At 42.0% G+C, this 20417-nt stretch overlaps 2 protein-coding genes across 14 annotated transcripts in view; one reads left to right on the top strand and one right to left on the bottom strand.

Annotated features, from left to right (window-relative positions):
* Positions 1-19019, bottom strand: part of TATDN3 (TatD DNase domain containing 3) — a 26398-nt gene extending 7379 nt beyond the window's left edge. For 3 of the 7 annotated variants that reach the window (XR_009210699.1, XM_032136205.2, XM_032136204.2), the window contains exons 1-8: positions 18832-19019; positions 15713-15745; positions 14244-14317; positions 13638-13722; positions 8256-8318; positions 6282-6391; positions 6060-6172; positions 3025-3137 (exon numbers count right to left, since the gene is read on the bottom strand). Coding sequence is in view for 6 of the 7 variants with exons in the window: in XM_032136205.2 (XP_031992096.1) it covers positions 3025-3137; positions 6060-6172; positions 6282-6391; positions 8256-8318; positions 13638-13722; positions 14244-14317; positions 15713-15745; positions 18832-18897 (657 nt within the window). In the remaining variant the exon portion in view is untranslated. The remainder of the gene's footprint in view (positions 1-3024; positions 3138-6059; positions 6173-6281; positions 6392-8255; positions 8319-13637; positions 13723-14243; positions 14318-15712; positions 15746-18831) is intronic. The other 4 variants (XM_032136208.2, XM_032136206.2, XM_032136210.2 and 1 more) reach the window with 3 other exon arrangements.
* Positions 19008-20417, top strand: part of NSL1 (NSL1 component of MIS12 kinetochore complex) — a 51319-nt gene continuing 49909 nt past the window's right edge. For 6 of the 7 annotated variants that reach the window (XR_004244972.2, XM_032136217.2, XM_032136216.2 and 3 more), the window contains exon 1: positions 19008-19289. Coding sequence is in view for 6 of the 7 variants with exons in the window: in XM_032136217.2 (XP_031992108.1) it covers positions 19056-19289 (234 nt within the window). In the remaining variant the exon portion in view is untranslated. The remainder of the gene's footprint in view (positions 19290-20417) is intronic. The other variant, XM_032136213.2, reaches the window with a different exon arrangement.

Raw genomic sequence — 20417 nt, forward strand, 5'->3', positions numbered from 1 at the left:
GCTGGGACTACAGACACCCGCCACCACGCCCGGCTAATTTTTTGTATTTTTAGTACAGATGGGGTTTCACCATGTTAGCCAGGATGGTCTCGATCTCCTGACCTCATGATCCACCCACCTCGGCCTCCCAAAGTGCTGGGATTACAGGCATGAGTCACCGCGCCCTGCCTTCACTCAGCTAATTTTTTTTTTTTTTTTTTGAGACGGAGTCTCGCTCTGTCGCCCAGGCTGGAGTGCAGTGGCGCAACCTCGGCTCACTGCAAGCTCCGCCTCCCGGGTTCACACCATTCTCCTGCCTCAGCCTCTCCGAGTAGCTGGGACTACAGGCGCCCGCCACCACGCCCGGCTAATTTTTTTGTATTTTTAGTAGAGACGGGGTTTCACCGTGGTCTCGATCTCCTGACCTCGTGATCCGCCCGCCTCGGCCTCCCAAAGTGCTGGGATTACAAGCGTGAGCCACCGCGCCCGGCCACTCAGCTAATTTTTATATGTTTTGTAGAGACAGGGTTTTGCTATATTGCCTAGGCTGTTCTCGAATTCTTGAGCTCAAGCGATCCGCAGGCCTTGGCCTCCCAAAGTGCTGAGGTTACAAGTATGAGCCACCGTGCCTGGCCCAAATCTAAGGTTCTTATGCAATTTAAATTTTATTTTATTAATTAATTTATTTATTTTTGAGATGGAGTCTCTGTCACCCAGGCTGGAGTGCAGAAGCGCAATCTCGGCTCACTGCAACATCTGCCTCCTGGGTTCAAGTGATTCTCCTGCCTCAGCCTCCTGAGTAGCTGGGATTACAGGCATGCGCCACCACACCCAGCTAATTTTTGAATTTTTAGTAGAGACGGGGTCTCACCATGTTGGCCAGGCAGGTTTTGAACTCCTGACCTCAGGTGAACTGCCTGCTTTGGCCTCCGAAAGTGCTGGGATTACAGGTGTGAGCCACAGTGCCCAGCCCAATTTCAATTTTAGATTGGGTTGTGGATGGTTTTTTCTTTTTTCTTTTTTTTTTTTTTGGAGAGGGAGTCTCGCTCTGTCGCCCAGGCTGGAGTGCAGTGGTGCGATCTCGGCTCACTGCAGGCTCCACCACCCAGGTTCACACCATTCTCCTGCCTCCGACTCCCAAGTAGCTGGGACTACAGGCACCCACCACCAGGCCCGGCTAATTTTTTGTATTTTCTTTTTTTTTTGGAGATGGAGTCTCGCTCTGTCGCCCAGGCTGGAGTGCAGTGGCACAATCTCGGCTCACTGCAAGGTCCGCTTCCCGGGTTCACACCATTCTCCTGCCTCAGCCTCCCGAGTAGCTGGGACTACAGGCGCCCACCACCATGCCCGGCTAATTTTTTGTATTTTTAGTAGAGATGGGGTTTCATCATGTTAGCCAGGATGGTCTCAGTCTCCTGACCTTGTGATCTGCCCGCCTCGGCCTCCCAAAGTGCTGGGATTACAGGGGTGAGCCACTGCGCCCGGCCTAGTTTTTAATTTTTAAAGCTATAATTCACATACCATAATATTCACTCTTTGAAAGTATACAATTCAGTGTTTTTTGCTATATTCACAAAATTGTACAATCATCACCATTATCTAGTTCTGGAATATTTTCATCACCCCAAAAAGAAATCCCATACCCATTAGCTGTCACTCCCTATTATCCTTCCCCTCAAAATCCTGGAAACCACTAATCTATTTTGTGTCTATAGATCTGCCTTACCTGGACATTTCACATGAATGGAATAACACAAGATGTGGTTTTTTGTCTGGTCGCTTTCTCTTAGTATAATGTTTTCAAGGTTCATCCATGCTGTAGCATGACTCAGTACTTCATTTCTTTTCATGACTTTATTCTTCTTCATTCCTTTTTGACTTTATATTCCATTGTATGGATATAGCACATTTTATTTATCCATTCATCAGCTGACAGACATCTAGGTTGTTTCTACTTTTTGGCTATTATGAATAATGCTGCTATAAACATTTATGTACATGTTTTTGTGTAGACATATGTTTTAATCTCTTTTGGGTATCTACCTAGGGGTGGAATTGCTGGGTCACATGGTAATTTTATTAAGTTTCTAAGGAACTCCAAACTTAGTGGTATAAAGTGGTATCTCTCACTGTATCTTTGATTTCTATTTCCACAATGGCTAATGAGGTTGAGTGTCTTTTTATAAGCTTATTGGCCATTTGTATGTTTTCTTTAGAGAAATATCTAATTTAAATAATTTGCACATATTTTAATCAGGTTATTTGTCTTTTTACTGAGTTGTAATGGTGCTTTATATATTCTGGATACTAGACCCTTATCAGATACATGGCTTGAAAATATTTTTTATCTTTCTATGGGTTGTATTTTTACTTTTTTGATAATGTGCTTTGAATTATAAAAGTCTTACATTTTTTATTGTGAAAATTTTAAATTTTGATTATGCCCAATAAATTTGTTTTTTTCTTTGGTTGCTTATGATTTTAATGACCTATCTAAGAAGCCACAGCCTAATCAAGGAGTCACACAAATTAAGGCCTGTTTTCCTCTAAGAATTTTTAGTTTTTTTTTTTTTTTTTTTGAGATGGTGTTTCGCTCTTGTTGACCAGGCTAGAGTGCAATGGCTTGATCTCGGCTCACTGCAACCTCCACCTCCTGGTTCAAGCGATTCTCCTGCCTCACCCTCCCGAGTAGCTGGGATTACAAGCACATGCCACCACGCCCGGCTAATTTTTGTATTTTTAGTAGAGACGGGGTTTCACCATGTTGGTCAGGCTGGTCTCAAACTCCTGGCCTCAGATGATCCACCCGCTTCAGCCTTCCAAAGTGCTGGAATTACAAGCGTGAGCCCCTGCGCCTGGCCTTATTTTGGTTTTATATTTAAGTCTTTGATCAATTTCTGAGTTCATTTTTATATATATGTGAGGTAGAGACTGAAGATTAATTTTTGTAATGTAACTAGAATAGTATCACAAGTATGTAAGAAAAGCTCATGTTTTAAATTTTATTTCATAAAGTATTAGATGAGTTTCAATGAAAAAATTTACCTGTCCACTTCTTATGATAGAAGGGGGAATTGAGAAGAAGTACCCAGCTCTTACTCCTTCCATAGCTACAGATGGCCGACCATCAAATGCATGCAGCAGTACCTTGTCAGCACCTTTCAAAAATGAAAGATAAGGCAAAATTCCATTTTATTTCCCATCAATCAAATTAAACAACAGAAGTCTGAAATTTTAAGTAAATGTTGGTCACTAGGATACAAACAAGAGGTTCTATAACTTCTAAAGGGTGGATAAATGTATGGTGTTCAAAGAGTGGAATAAAAATATAGTAAATTTTAGGCCAGGCACAGTGGCTCACACTTGTAATCCCAGAACTTTGGGAGGCCAAGGCAGGCGGATCACTTGAGCCCAGGAGTTCAAAACCAGCCTGGCCAACATAGTGAAACCCCGTCTCTACAAAAAATACAAAATTTAGCTGGGCATGGTGGTGCAGGCCTGTAGTCCCAGCTACTCAGGAAGATAAGGTGGGCGGATCACCTGAGTCTGAGATGTTGAGGCTGCAGTGAGCTGTGATCGCACCACTGCACTCTAGGCTGGGCATCGGAGTGACACTCTGTCTCAAAAAATAAACTAATAAAAACATATATAGGCCGGGCGTGGTGGCTCACATCTGTAATCCCAGCACTTTGGGAGGCTGGTGAATCACCTGAGGTCAGAAGTTCAAGACAAGCCTGACTAGCATGGTGAAACCCCATCTCTACTAAAAATACAAAAAAATTAGCTGGGCATAGTGGCAGGCACCTGTAATCCCAGCTACTTGGGAGGCTGAGGCAGGAGAATCACTTGAACCCGGGAGGCAGAGGTTGCAGTGAGCCAAAATTGTGCCACTGTACTCCAGCCTGGGTGACAGAGCGAGACTCCATCTCAAAAAAAAAAAATACATACATACATATATATATATATATAGAGAGAGAGAGAGAGAGAATAAATTCTTAATCTTCAGAATAAAATTGAAATATTCAATAATGTTGGCCAGGCACAGTGGCTCATGTCTGTAATCCCAGCACTTTGGGAGGCTGAGGTGGGAGGACCTCTTGAGCGAGCTCAGGTCTTTGAGACCAGCCTGGGCAACATGGTGAAACCCAGTTTCTACTAAAAATACACACAAAAAAATTAGCAGGGTGTGGTGGTGTGTACCCATAGTCCCAGCTACTTGTGGGGCTGAAGTGGGAGGATCTTTTGGGCCCGGGAGGTGGAGGTTGCAGTGAGCAGAGATCGCCCCACTGCAATCCAGCCTGGGCAACAGAGTCAGACCCAGTCTCAAAAAAAAAAAAAAGAGAGAGAGAGAGAGAAATATTCAATTTTAAAGACAAATATAAATTTTCTGCACCATCAGACCTTTTCTAGAAGTCTGTGAGCTAATTGTTTCTAACAGGAGGTTTTTAAAAAGTCAAATGGATTATCTTAACAAAACTGCTAGTGAAAGAAGAAATGGGGAACTAAGTGACACAAATTCAATAGTCAGAGTGGGCTTCATAAAACTATCCCCAGTTCTTAAAGGGTAGCTGCTCAGCCTGCATAAAAATCATGCTTTCAGTGACCCCAGAACTATTCATCACTGATTTCTAGTTGTAGGCAATTACATTTACTTTATTATTTGACAGAGTTTTTTCAAATGGTATGAATGACTATTAGAGGGTTATGACCGTGAGTTATGAAACCAACTTAGGTCACAACCAGTGAGTGCTTATATGTATGTGTGTGTGTGTGTGTGTGTGTGTATGTAGCACACACACTTACATACCTATACATACATACACATATGTGGATTGCTTGTTAAACTTTTGTTAGCTTTCTTTATGTAAATATGAGTCTCAAAAGAAATGATATTTCTTACTGAGGATGGCACCTTTAAAATGTTGAAAAATAATGCTATAAGATGTAATTTTACTTTAGGAACAACTGGCAAAGAAGAGTGTGTGTATGTATGATGGCCAAAATCTGTATTTCTGCATTTCTGTAAATTCTGCATTTCTGAAGCAGCAGCTAGAAAACATAAAAAAACAGTGACCCAATGTGATTGCCCTTCTTTTTTTAACCTTTTCCTCATTCATCAGCTGACTGAGCTGATGAAGAAACTGGAGCTGCTGGCCGGGCACAGTGGCTCACGCCTGTAATCCCAGCATTTTGGGAGGCCAAGGCGGGTGGATCACCTGAGGTCAGGAGTTCAAGACCAGCCTGGCCAACATTGTGAAACCCCATCTCTACTAAAAATACAAAAATTAGCTGCGTGTGGTGGCACGCACCTGTAATGTTAGCTACTTGGGATGCTGAAGCAGAAGAATAGCTTGAACCCAGGAGGTGGAGGTTGCAGTGAGCCAAGATTGCACGACTGCACTCCAGCCTGGGCAACAAAGCAAGACTGTGTCTCAAAAAATAAAATAGGCTGGGCACAGTGGCTCATCTTGTAATCCCAGCACTTTGGCAGGCTGAGGCAGGCAGATCACTTGAGGTCAGGAGTTTGAGACCAGCCTGGCCAACATGGCGAAACCCCAGCTCTACTAAAAATATAAAAATTAGCTGGACGTGATAGTGGGTGCCTGGAATCTCAGCTACATGGGAGGTTGAGGCAGGAGAATTGCTTGAACCCAGGAGGCAGAGGTCGCAGTGAGCCGAGATTGCGCCACTGCATTCCAGCCTGGGCGACAGAGTGAGACTCCGTCTCAAAAAAAAAATAAAAATAAAAATAAATAAATAAATAAAATAAATAAATAAATGAAACTGGAGCTTCTAATTTTGCTTTGTTTTTTATGAAGCTGCTAATTTTTAAATTAAGGGACGTAAATTATTGTATTCAACTTTTCATTTACTCTATCTGGGCCTGGGAAATATCATAATTACACTGAAAACCTTGTAAACAATAGCCTGACCTGCAACATCATCTTAGATGATTTCCACCTCACTTCTTGCCCCCGCCCTTCAAGAAATCAGATTAAAACATCACTTGCTTTATGAGAACATAAACTGGAATTGTCAAACTTGAACATTAGGCCTATTTTTCTCAGGAAACAAAATACCTTGCTCTTGTAAAAGGTTGATGGTAGGTCTTCCAGCAGAGCGTGAGTGCACATTTCTGTTTAACGATAACAACATTTCTTTTAAGTACCATTCTGAAAGTATTGTTTTTGATCTATTAAAGTAGTTCAGAGAAAAATAAATGTAGAGTTCCATTTCAGGATAACTCTGATCATTATTTAATTTGCTCTATAGCTATTAACATAGAAAAATAATTAACCTACACAGGCAAATTTAGTCTTTTGGCTAATTGGATCTGTCTGATTAGGACTTGTCTTTGCTCTTCCTTCTGTTCATCAGTGCCAGCAAATCTGGGGGAGAAATCTAGCCCAACCTAGAGCAGAAAAATAAAAGATATTACATATTTAGGTTTAAGGAACCTCAAAAGAGATCTTTGGATTGATGCTATCCAATAGAAATATAATGTGAGGCACAAAAGCAAGCCACATAAAAATATTAATTCTAGTAGCCACATTAAAAATATTCACAAAAGGCCGGGCGCAGTGGCTCATGCCTGTAATCCCAGCACTTTGGGAGGCCGAGGCGGGTGGATCATGAGGTCAGCAGATCGAGACCATCCTGGCTAACACGGTGAAACCCCGTCTCTACTAAAAATACAAAAAATTAGCCGGGCGTGGTGGTGGACGCCTGTAGTCCCAGCTACTCGGGAGGCTGAGGCAGGAGAATGGTGTGAACCCAGGAGGCAGAGCTTGCAGTGAGCCAAGATCATGCCACTGCCCTCCAGCCTGGGCGACAGAGCAAGACTGTCTCAAAAAAAAAAAAAATTTCTTTTCACAAAAACAGGTGAAATTAATCTTAATAATATGCTTTAACCCGATATATCCCAAATATTATTATTTTAAACATGCAGCCAATATAAAATATTGAGTTATTTTATATTCCTTTTTTTCGTTTGTTTTGTTGAGACAGAGTCTGGCTCTGTCGCCCACGATGGAGCCTAGTGGCGTGATCTCGGCTCACTGCAACCTCCGCCTCCCGGGTTCAGGTGATTCTCTTGCCTCAGCCTCCTGAGTAGCTGGGATTACAGGTGCCCGCCACCAAGCCCGGCTGATTTTTGTGTTTTTAGTAGAGACAAGGTTTTACCATGTTGGTCAGGCTGGTCTCAAATTCCTGACATCAAGTGATCAGCCCGCCTTGGCCTCCCAAAGTGCTGGGATTACAGGCGTGAACCACTGTGCCCAGCCTTTTTTTTTTCTTTTTGGTACTAAAACTTTGAAATACACAGTGTATTTTACACTTACAGCACATCTCAATTCAGAGCAGTCACATTTCAAATGCTCAGGAGCCGTTAAGTGGCCACTATATTGGACGGCACAGACTATAGATGACTCCTTCTCCTGGGACTATTTTGGCATGCATTCTATAATCTATATTCTGAATTTAAGTGTTATTCTTATCTTTTGTCTTTAATTAAAAATGGAATTTATTACCAAGTAACAAAAATATTTCACAATTGGCCGGGCACGATTGCTCATGCCTGTAATCCCAGCACTTTGGGAGGTGAAGGTGGGTGGATTACTTGAGGCCAGGCGTCCAAGACCAGCCTGGTCAACATGGTGAAACCCCGTCTCTACTAAAAATACAAAAAAATTAGCTGGGTTGGTAGTGCATGTCTGTAATCCCAGCTAGTAGGGAGGCTAAGGCAGGAGAAACACTTGAACCTGGGAGGCGGAGGTTGCAGTGAGCCGAGATTGCACCACTTCACTCCAGCTGGGATTGCACCACTGTACTCCAGCCTAAGTGACAGAACAAGGTTCTGCCTCAAAAAAAAAAAAAAAAAAAAAAAAAAATTCACAATTATTTAATTAAAAAGTTCTTTAATTACAAACTCTAGCCCATTTAAAGTGTGTTTCTAAATTACTTATGAAGAATTATAGATACTATATTAACTCACCAGAGCAAGGACCCACATTTAAGCACAAGAAAAAAAAAGCAAAGTATTTAGAAATGCTATTATTTTTCTCCAATTAAGGTAGGCCTATGGTAAGGCTTTTGATTGTTTCATCCCCAAGCTTTCTTGCTTATTAAAGAAGTATCAACAAATTATTATTTGGCTAAGTGGGGTGAACATAATTATACAAGTCAGTTATAATCACCAATACTGAACTAAAGATTATTTTCATATATCAAGTAGAAGTCTGAATTAGAAGTCGTTTGATCAGCTAGTGGGTGTTTACCTCTCCAATTGCCAACAACCGATCCTTATAATTCTCAATAATGGGCAAAGCTACATCCAAATCCTGGGAGAAAAAAAGTAAAATTGTTAAAATGGAAGAAAGGAACTGCTATTTCACAAGCTCCTATTATGTGCTAGGTGCTATGCTATCCTGGTGCTTTACATACATTTAATCCATTTAAGCAGTCAAAGAACTACCAATAGTAATCCTTCTATAATGGTGAGTACCTCTACTTGTAAATTTGAGTAGAAACATATCCCATACCCATTCAGGTTACAAGAATATGACTTCTTACGAAGAGCGCCACTTAAACATGGCCTTCCGTTTAGGAGCCATTTCCTGACGTTTAGAGGCATTTGGACATTCTGAAATCACTAAGAAAAAGAGAGACAAACCACCAGGGAGTCATCTCTGCATGTGAGCTTTGCGATGCATGTGAGCTTTGCGATTCATGTGAGCTTTGCGATGCATGTGAGCTTTGCGATTCATGTGAGCTTTGCGATTGCATTGTTGTGTTCTCCTCTTAGAATTCGTCTGGTTGGTGAGTTTACAATGATAATCCCATACTTCCTTTGCACTGTTTTCACTGATTTCATTTGTCTTTATAGTCCTGCTTTGACTACTTGTTCTAAATGCCCAGCAATATAAACAATGAGTATCTCTTATATGCTTGTTAAATATTGAAGTAGCTGTGTACCATTAGTTTCAATGATATTACCTTTTCCACTGAGGAGAATTTGCCCTGTAGGGTTCCCTTCTTAGGCAGGGAAAATAAATATATGGAAAATTGCTTCTAGATACCTTTTAGACTACATTGCAAATTTTAGTTTCAGGATATATAAATTGCAAAGTATTTCTCCTGAGGATAATCAGAACAAGAGAGAATTAAGAAAAGGAAGGTAAAGCAGATGATAGAGGAACAGGAGTAGATTTTACAACTATGAGAGAGAACAAAGATGAAGGAGGGTAAGTTAAGGCCTTGAAATATATTCTAGTAGACTTGAAATATATTCTAGTAGACTTGAAGAAGAATTAACATTGTCATGAAAAATGATGGGTATATGACCTTAGATTTCAGAAAAGCTATTTGACAACAAGCTGAGTGGGTTAAACAGTTCCAGGCAAAGCTTTTTCCATACCACACATCCAAACTACTCTATGTCTCTGAGATCTCAGAGGGACTGCAGAAGTAGGAGAAATCACCCAGGAAATGTCTAACACTTAGAAATCTTGAGTCACAGAAATTACACACTTGGAGGAAGATCGGATGAAGAAAAAACCATGCCTCTTGGAATATGTATTATCTATGAAAAAGCAAAACAGATTTACAGTGAGACTAGTCAAACTCCTAATAAAATAGATCTAGAAGCTTTCAGCAAGTCAAGAATGAAAAATAGAAATTAATAGTAGAATGTAATTCATATTATTTAATATGTACAAATGCATTTGTGTGTGTGGTCTTTGTCATTTTATTTTAATAGATGTAAACATATTTATAAGGCTATTTATAGGTCTATTTCTGCCCTCAGTTCTATCCCCACTCCCTTCATAAGGTCTCAAGTTCCTTAACACCTAATGGTTCTATTATACTTTTGTGTTTTTGGTTTTTTTTAAAGATAGGGTCTCAGTTTGTGACCCAGGCTGGAGTGTGCAGTGGTGCGATCATAGCTCACTGCAGCCTTGAACTCCTGGGCTCAAGTGATTCTCCTACCTCAGCCTCCCGAGTAGCTGGGACTATAGGCACATGCCACCATGCCTGGCTAATATTTTTAATTTTTGTGTATGTCGCCTAGCCTGGTCTCCAACTCCTGGCCTTAAGCAATCTTCCCACCTCAGCCTCCCAAAGTGTTGAGATTACAGGAGTCAGCCATGGCACCCCATCCTATTACAGTTTTTGTAAAAAAAAAAAAAAAAAAGATTATATACCCCTATACCTTATGATTGGGCATAATACTACTATATAATTATTCATCATTTACAAATAAGGAAATTCAGACTTGGCAAAGGTAAGTAATGTGCCACAGATCACGGAAGTCAGTAGGCCAGGTCCCTCTGACTTCAAAGCTCATGCATGCTGTTTCCACCATGCTGCTGAAAGAAGAATGGAAGAAGGGACAAAAAAGGGAATGAATGAAAGAAGGAAAGAGGGCAAAAGGGATCAACAGAGGAGAAAAGATTTATTCAGAATGATTTTAAATAATTACAATAGTTTTTTTTTATTATAGAAAATGTTTAGTTTTCAGAACCTTTAGAACAGAGGTCAAGTGTTTAACAGAAATTGGTGAAGTGGGACAAGTAGAAACAGTAGCTAACTGGAGAGCAAATACCCTGCATGCAGGGGCAGCAGAATGCCGCCAGTGAATTGTGGTTCACCACAGTTCATTGTGGTTTATCCCCAGTGCCTAAACTGTGCCTGGCAATAATATTTATTGAATGAATTAATTAATTCAGGAATATGTTAAAAGATTTGTGTGATGCTAGGCAATTCATCTTATAAAACAAGTTAATTTGATGAATACTTACTACATACCTAGCTTTGTACCACATACTTTAGAAGCCTGTAAAGGTGCAATGAGGCATACTTCCTGTTTTAAAGGAAGTTTATAATCTAATCAGCAGGAGAAAACTAAACTGCAGTATGGACTACAAGTGCAACTGGAATAAAATAGGGCTAACTCTGCTCATCTCTAGTCTATTCCAGAGGATTATCACAACATTTGATGGGTTCATATCTGCTTTGATAATCAAGAATTACCTATCGGAAGGGCGTGGTGGCTCACACCTGTAATCCCAGCACTTTGGGAAGCCAAGGCAGGTGGATCACTTGAGGCCAGGAGTTCGAGACCAGCCTGGCCAACGTGGCAAAACCCATCTCTACTAAAAACACAAAAAATTAGCCGGGTGTAGTGGTGTATGCCTGTAATCCCAGCTACTCAGGAGGCTGAGGCACGAGAATCACTTGAACCAGGGAGGCGGAGGCTGCAGTGAGCCGAGATGGCGCCACCGCACTTCAGCCTGGGTGACAGAGCAAGACTCTATCTCAGAAAAAAAAAAAAAAAAAAGTACCTATCATACTGTTGGCATATTAACTACTTTGGTAAGTTAAGCAGTCCAATCAATTCTATATTAATGCCAAATATATGCCAAATCCACCCATTTCTCTACCTCCGATGCTAGTACTCTGGTCCAATCCACCATCATTTGCAGCCTTCTAACTTTTTCCCTTTTTCATTTCATACTCACTCTTCATACCATAGCCAAGGGGATCTTTTTTTTTTCTTCACCAAACTCATTTTACTGCCAGAGCCAAGGGGATCTTTTTAAAATGTAAATTACATCTTGGTACTTCTCACATTAAACCCTCCACTGCATGTAAAGTAAAATCCAACAAGGTCCTGTGTGAGATCTCCGCCCATCCCTCTTACCCCATCACTATCACTTCCTCTAGCCATATCAGCCCTCTTTCTGTTTCTTGACTACACTGAGCTTATTCCTATCTCAGGACCTTTGTGCTTTGCTGTTTCCTTTGCATATAACACCCTGATCCTCTCTTTGCATGTCCAATTCCTTTGTAGCATTCAGGTTGCAGCTCAATTGTCACTACCACAGAGTCCTTCCTTGATGACATCATCTAACAACCAGCATCCACAACACCTACTACATAATCTTGTTTTATTGTCTTCAAAGCACTTAGTGCTATCAAAAGTTTTCCTGTTCATGTAATTGTTGACTGTCGGCACCATCCAGAATCTAGCTTCCATGAGAGGGCTCTTACTCATTATTAGGTCTGCAGTGCTGACAGCAGTGCCTGGCATGTAGCAGGTGCTCAGTACAAACTGGCTGACTGCCTAACTAAATGAATGTCTATTAGTATAAATCCCCACATAAATGAAAGAAGTGCTGCCTTGCTATGATTCCACATTTGTAGAATTATGACTATCTGGCAATATAGCTAATTTTATTATACTTAACAATTCAGGATAGCTACAGGATAAGCATTTTTACTTGAAATGAATGAATTTTATTTTGTTTATTTCTATTTTTTTTTTTTGAGAGATGGTGTCTCACCATGTTGCCCAGGGTGGTCTTGAACTCCTGAGCTCAAGTGATCCTCCCATCTCGGCCTCCCAAAGTGTTAGGATTACAGGTGTGAGCCAGCATGCCTGGTCATGAATTTTATTTTGAAATAAGTAGAGCTACCTAACATATCTTAATATAGGAACAGAGATACACTATTATTATTATTATTTTTTGAGATGGAGTCTCACTCTGTCACCCAGGCTGGAGTGCAGTGGAGCAATCTCGGCTTGCTACAATCTCCACCTCCTGGGTTCAAGCGATTCTCCCACCTTAGTCTCCCGAGTAGCTGGGACTATAGGTGCATGCCACCACACCTGGGTAAGTTTTTGTATTTTTAGTAGAGACAGGTTTCACCGTGTTAGCCAGGAAGGTCTCAATCTCCTGACCTCATGATCTGCCCACCTCAGCTTACTAAAGTGCTGGGATTACAGGCATGAGCCACTGCGTCTGGTCTACATTATTATTTTTTAAATGGCACTATATCTTAATTTATTCATAGGTAACAAAAAGTCATTACTTCTTTGAAATGGAGCTATCAACCCCATTATGCAATAAAGCACTCATGAAACTGTGGATCTTCCTGATGCTGAGTCAGGAGACAAATGTGAAAGATAAGACATACAGACTATTGTGAATCAGTGCGGGTAGGATGTTTTTAGAGAGGGCACAAAATCAGCGCAATTTAATAGCTGGAGAGCAATCCTGTAACAATGGTTCTATGTTCAAAGATAATACTACTTACTTGAACTCATCTGTTCCCTAATAGTGTATGGCACCTCTGAATTTGTATCTTTCTTTTTCTAGATATTCCATCGCTTTTTTTGCCAAAGCAACGTGACTACGATACCAAAAAAAGTGAAAAAAGTTACACATAATTCTAACAGATCATCACAATTACTATCATTTCTGTGTTTTCTCTCCAGTCTTTTCCTTATGAATATATGCTTATGTAGATGTCACTCATAGTGAATACGCTATTTGGTATCCTGCTTTTCTCCCTATATTATACAGTAAGCATTTTCCATGTGCTATACACACTTTATAATCCTCATTTTCTATAAATGCATTATATTTAACACTCCACAACTTAACTAATGATTCCTTTATTTCTGAACTTCTAGGCTGTTTCTACTTTTTCTCTATTACAAATAATGTTGCAACAAACATCTTTGTTGAAGAAGGTAGTGTTTCCTTCTTTTGGATTATTTCCTGAGAATACAAATTAGAAAGAGGAGGATTACTGAGTCAAAGAATTCTTTTGTTTGTTTGTTTTTAATGGTTCCTGTTTTCTATGACTGTTACCTTTAGTGTGACATTTCTTTGGTCTTCTGGTGAAAGTCCTTGAACTGGATGAACACCCAAGCATGGCAGGACAAACCCATTATACCTAAAAATGTAGAACCAATTGAGAAAGCAGGAACAGTAGACTAGTAGATTACAATGTATTCTAAAGAATAAGTAGAGGCCAGGCATGGTGGCTCATGTCTGTAATTCCAGCACTTTGGGAGGCTGAGCCAGGTGGATCACTTAAGGCCAGGAGTTTGAGACCAGCCTAGCCAACATGGTGAAATCCTGTATCTACAAAAAATATAAAAATTAGCCAGGCCTGGTGGTGCATGCCTTAGTCCCAGCTACTTGGGAGGCTGAGGCAGAGAATTGCTTGAAACCAGGAAGCAGAGGTTGCAGTGAGCCGACATTGTGCCACTGCACTCCAGCTTGGGTGACAGAGCAAGACTCCATCTCTCAAAGAAAAAAAGAAGGAATAAGTAGAAAATAATCTCTTTAGGGCTATGTTAAAATGCTTTTTCCTCTTTATTCTCTTTAAAAATGGATCTTTGGTATTATAAACTGGATGTCATAACTGTGTTTTTATTAGCAACCCTTTAAAATCTTAATTAAAAGTAGCACCTTTCTGAAAGTTGCATAATCTTTTCAAATTCTCCTGAATGTTCGGCAACTGCCACAAGGGCCACAACATTGGCCTGAAAAAAAAAAAAGAATAGAGTTACAAACAATACACATTTAATATAAATTATATAAAATTTTAAAGTTTTCTCTGCATTTTAGTTATCCTTGTTCAGCCATGCTTCATCAATACAATCAGAAGGGCTATCGTTAAGGATTTACTAAGTTTCGGGCCCTATGTTCAGTGAATATAAATATTGCCTCATTTAATTTACAGAAACCTATAAAGTAGGCTGTAGTCTACTGTATAGATCAGGAGACAGAGTTTTGGATGTCGAATAACTTGCCCAAGGTCATCAGGTCTATATATGTCCAAAGCCCATATTCCTAATTAAGCTGCCACAGTGACAGTTACCTGTATGTAAAAATGCACTACAACCATTTCTGGCTGTATCATTTTTTGAGATGGCCACAAAATGCTAGTTACAATGAATTTCATAAACGCTTCCAAAAAAATAATTTTTCTAAGCAAATCAAAACATTTCAGAAAACTTTAATAATATATCCCAGATCTCCAGAATCACGTGAATTTAAAAACTGAAAGATGGACCAATTTGTTCCATAGTGCTGTTGAGCTTGGTAGCTATAGGAACATGTTTTGAATTCAGACTAACTTGTCTCTATCACTTCACTAGCATGTGTCTTTGGACCAGTTACTCATCTCTAGGCCTTAGATTCCTCATCTATAAAAATGGGGAATGGTTGGCTATAAATTAGTAATTTCCTCAGAAGGCTGCTGTGAAACATTGAATGAGGTAAAGTCGAGAAAGGCCTTAGCTCACTACCTGGCATGTAGCAAACACTTAATAAATCCTACTTAGGCTGGGAGCAGTGCCGCATGCCTATAATCCCACCATTTTGGGAGCCCAAGATGGGTAGATTGCTTGAGCTCAGAAGTTTGACACCAGCCTGGGCAACACAGTCAGACCTTGTCTCTATTTTAATTATAAATAATAAAAATTGGCTGGTCGTAGTGGGTCATGCCTGTAATCCCAGCACTTTGGGAGGTCGAGGTGGGCAGATCACCTCAGGTCAGGAGTTCGAGACCAGCCTGGCCAACATGGTGAAACCCTGTCTCTACTAAAAATACAAAAATTATCTGGGTGCAGTAACATGTGCCTGTAGTCCCAGCTACTCAGGAGGCTGAGGCAGGAGAATCACTTGAACCTGGGAGGCAGAGGTTGCAGTGAGCTAAGATCGCGCCACTGCACTCTAGCCTGGGTGACAGAGCGAGACTCTGTCTCAATAAATAAATAAATAAATACATAAATAAAATAATAAAAATAAAAAATGCTACTTACTATAAACTACTGAAACAACATCAAGGTAGTATATCTAAATTTCAAGCTGTTTTTGCTTGAAATGATAGTTAAAATAAAAAACCAAAAGAGCAATTACAAATATTGACTTACCTTCTTGGCTTTCTCCAACACATCATCCAAATCCTAAAACAAGCATAAGAAATCACCATTATTTTAGATGAATAAGCAGCTAATCTTGGACTGTATATGTCAATGTAGTTGTGGCATCACAAAGAATAACAATGATAGCAACTAATGGAGTGGTGGAAAACAAAGAGCCTACACTGACCCACCTCCTGTTTACTCTTACTATCAGCAAAGTCTGGCTACTGTTCCCACCAGTAAAACAGAAGCCTCTATTGTCAAATATACAGGGTATTTCTCTGTCCTCATCTTACTCTACTCCTCAGCAGCATTCGGAATCCCTCACTTGCTTACTCCTTCCTTTTTGAAATGGTTTCCACCCTTCGCTTCTGCAATACCACTCTCTCGTTGGTGGCTACTTGTCAGTCTCCTTGACCAGCTCCCCTTCCTCTTTCTGACTTCAAGAACCTCTGCTGCTCCCTCTGCACTTGCCTTGAGTGATTTCACTTCCTCTCATGGTTTTATCATCATTATGCTGAGGCCCCCATTTTTTTCTTTTTTTTGAGACGAAGTTTCACTCTTGTCTCCCAGCTGTAGTGCAATGGTGCGATCTCGGCTCATTGCAACCTCCACCACCCGGGTTCAAGTGATTCTCCTGCTTCAGCCTCCAGAGTAGCTGGGATTACAGGCGACTGCTACTACACTCAGCTAAATTTTGTATTTTTAGTAGAGATGGTGTTTCACCATGTTGGCCAAGCTGGTCTTGAACTCCTGATCTCAGGTGACCCACCCACCTCGGCCTCCCAAAGTGCTGGGACTACAGGTGTGAGCCATCACACCCAGCCTGAGTCCCCAATTTTTTTTTTTTTTTTTTTTTTTTTGAGACGGAGTCCCGCTCTGTCACCCAGGCTGGAGTGCAGTGGCGCGATCTCGGCTCACTGCAAGCTCCGCCTCCTGGGTTCACGCCATTCTCCTGCCTCAGCCTCCCAAGTAGCTGGGACTACAGGCGCACGCTGCCACGCCCAGCTAATTTTTTTTGTATTTTTAGTAGAGACAGGGTTTCACCATGTTAGCCAGGATGGTCTCGATCTCCTAACCTTGTGATCCGCCCACCTTGGCCTCCCAAAGTGCTGAGATTACAGGTGTGAGCCACCGCGCCCGGCCCCCAATTTTTATCTTTAGCTTGTAATTCTCTCCTGAACCCATGACTCATGTTTAAAAATTATGACATCTTCATTTGGATGGGATTAGGTTTCCCAATATGCCTCAAACATAAATCTTTATTTTCTCCCCACAAACCTATTCCTTCTGCTCAGACATTGGTCTTCCCTTATCTCAGTAAACCAGCACCACCATCTTCCCTATAGCACAAGCTAATAATCTGAGTCATCCTTGATTCCTCCCTTTCCCTTGCTATCCACATCCAACTCTTCAGTACTTACTGTGGATTCTCTCTCTAAAATGTATCTTGAATCCATGTATTTATCTCAAACTCACCTGCTATCATCATAGTACCAACAGCCAACATCTCTTGCCTATATACTGCAAAAGCCTCCTAACTAGTCTTGTAGCTTCCACTCTTCTCCTCCATCCATTTGCCATACAGCAGCAAAATGGTGTTAAAATGGATAGCATCATGCCTATCCATTTTTGTGTAATCCCAGGACTCTGGGAGGCCAAGGAGGGTTGGTCACTTGAGGCCAGGACTTCAAGACCAGCCTGGACAACATGGTGAAACCCTGTATCTACTTAAAAATACAAAAAATTAGCCAGGTGTGGTGGCACACACCTGTGATCCCAGCTACTTGGGAGGCTGAGACAGGATAATTGCTTGAGCCCAGGAGGCGGAGGTTGCAACGACCTGAGATCATGCTATTGCACTTCAGCCTGGGGGACACAGACAGACTCAATCTAAAAAAATAAAACAACAAAACAAAAATTTAAAAAAGCCCTTTAATGAATCCACATTGTGCTTCAAATGCAATCCAAATTCCTTACTGACCCACCTCATCTATCCCCTGCAAACCTCCCCAGTTTTGTTTCATGCCTTTCTCTTTCTGCTCATCAGGCTCCACTTAGCTTTTTGGCAACTGAAATGTGCCAAATTCTAGCTTGTGTGGGGGCCTGCAACCTATCTGTTTCCCAAACCAGCATACACTCACCCCCTTGCTTGGGTGGTTCCTTGTCTTCTCAGCCTTAAGTGTCAGCTCCTGGGAGGATTTCCCCCTGAAATAAAACCCCCCTTAATCCGCTATTATTAGTCTCTAGTTTCTCATGTAATGGGTACAACAGTTTGTAACTGATTTTATGTGTGTATTATTATTTTAATTGAGACAGGGTCTCACCACATTGCCAGGCTGGTCTCAAAACTCCTGGGCTCAAGTGATCCACCCACTTCGGCCTCTCATAGTGCTATGATTACAAGTGTGAGCAACCACACCCGGCCATGTATTTTTGTTTGTTTGTTTGCCTCTCTCCCCCATTTGTGAAAAAAAATTTTTTTTTTTTTGAGACAGGGTCTCACTGTTACCCAGGCTGGAGTGCAGTGGCTTGATCTCAGCTCACTGCAACCTCCACCTCCTGGGCTCCAGCGATTCTCCCACCTCAGCCTCCCGAGTAGCTGGGACCACAGGCAAACACCACCAACACCGGCTAATTTTTTTTTTTTTTTTGTAGGGACGAGGTTTCACTATGTTGCCCAGGCTAGTCACGATCTCCTGGACACAAGAGATGCGCCGCGCCCGCCTCGGCCTCCCAAAGTGCTGGGATTACAGGCGTGAGCCCGCGCCCGACCTCTCCCCGATTTGAACGCGTTTCGAGGACCGCTTCCCACGAAGCCAGGACGTGAGAGGCCCGAGGGGAAAAACAGGCCAGCCAAGGGGAGGTGGGGGAACGATTCCAGGAACTCAGAAGAGCAAAGAAAAGCCTTGTGGAGATAGCTTACCGCGACTGAATCAGGAAAAAAAAAATCGGTATGTCTGAGATTAAATAGGGAATAGGGAAATTAGGGGCAGGTCATATGGCCATAAACAAGGGTCTGGGCGGGGGATATGGGGTTTCGTCCCAAAGGAGGAGAGCAAAGATAACACGAGGGGAAAGGACGGGGGCCTCCCTGCTCCCTCTGGCCCCGTATCGCCCTCACATACGCGGTCAAAGTCCGGGGCGGAGAGGTGGCAGTGACAGTCCACCAACCCTACGCCCGCCGCTCCCATTGCGCCCCCGCGGCCGCCGCTTTAGACCGGCCAGCAGAGCCGGAGCCGGAACGTTTCAGCTGCAGCGTCCTGAGTTTCCAGCCGGATGCATGCTAGTTACACCAGTGTGAACCTGCTTTTCCGTTCCCAGGGTGCCCCGCCCACAGTTCAGGCGAAAAATGGCGGGGTCTTCTGAGTTGAGGGTCTTTGACCCGCCATGGGACAAGGAGCTCGCGGCCGGGACAGAGAGCCAGGCCTTGGTCTCCGCCACTCCCCGAGAGGACTTTCGGGTGCGCTGCACCTCGAAGCGGGCTGTGACCGAAATGCTACAACTGTGCGGCCGCTTCGTGCAAAAGCTCGGGGACGCTCTGCCGGAGGAGATTCGGGAGCCCGCTCTGCGAGATGCGCAGTGGGTACGGGACCAGTTAGCCACTTTTTTACTTATCATCCTCTTACCCAACACCCAGGATCTTAGGATTCAGAAAGATCCCACGCCAGGCCTTGGCAGAATTAACGGTGCCCCAGGCTACTGTAGAACCAGTTCGAGAAACGCGAGAGGAGAAAGAAATAGATGCTAATGTCAGCTGGGTCTTATTAATTACTTAGACCAGCGCTGTCCAGTGAAAATACAAGGCAAGCTAATCTTTATGTAGTTTTAAACTAAAAGTAAGAAATAGGTGAAGTTAATGGAAATAAGACATTTTGTTTAACCCAATAAATCCAAGATATTTTAACATGTAATAATATCAAATGAATGAGATATTTTACATTCTTTTGTTCGTACTAAGCTTTTCAAATCTGGTGTCTTGCATTTACGGCACATTTTTCGAACTAGTTACATTTAAGTGCTCAGTAACTACAAAGTGGCTAGTGGCTCACCTGTTGGACAATGCAGCCGTAGACATTGAGGAATCCTCCTGGAAAGGGTAATTCTGGAAGTCAGCCACTAACCCAAGCAGCGTTTGATCTTTCCTTTTGCCTGTTTTATTTATTTATTTATTTATTTATTTATTTATTTATTTATTTATTTATTTATTTTTTATTTATTTATTTATTTATTTATTTATTTATTTATTTATTTATTTTTGAGACAGAGTCTCCTGTCGCCCAGGCTGGAGGGCTGGAGTGCAGTGGTGCGGTCTCGGCTCACTGCAAGCCCCGCCTTCTGGGTTCACGCCATTCTCCTGCCTCAGCCTCCCAAGTAGCTGGGACTACAGGCGCCTGCCACCACGCCCGGCTAATTTTTTTGTATTTTTAGTAGAGACAGGGTTTCACCGTGTTAGCCAGCATGGTCTGGATCTCCTGACCTCGTGATCCGCCCGCCTCGGCCTCCCAAAGTGCTGGATTACAGGCGTGAGCCACCTCGCCCGGCCTATTAACCTTTATTTTTACTGTTTGCACTGTGGTCATTCATAACTCACAAATGTGCGGTATTATGAGCTTTGAAATTTTTTCCCCTACATATAAGTAGATTGGTGCCTGTTATAAGGAAGCACACAATCCCTTTATTTCTTGTCTTCCCAAAAAACTACCACCTTCAG

Source organism: Hylobates moloch, unplaced genomic scaffold, assembly GCF_009828535.3.
Source record: "Hylobates moloch isolate HMO894 unplaced genomic scaffold, HMol_V3 SCAFFOLD_18, whole genome shotgun sequence".
NCBI lineage: Eukaryota > Metazoa > Chordata > Mammalia > Primates > Hylobatidae > Hylobates > Hylobates moloch.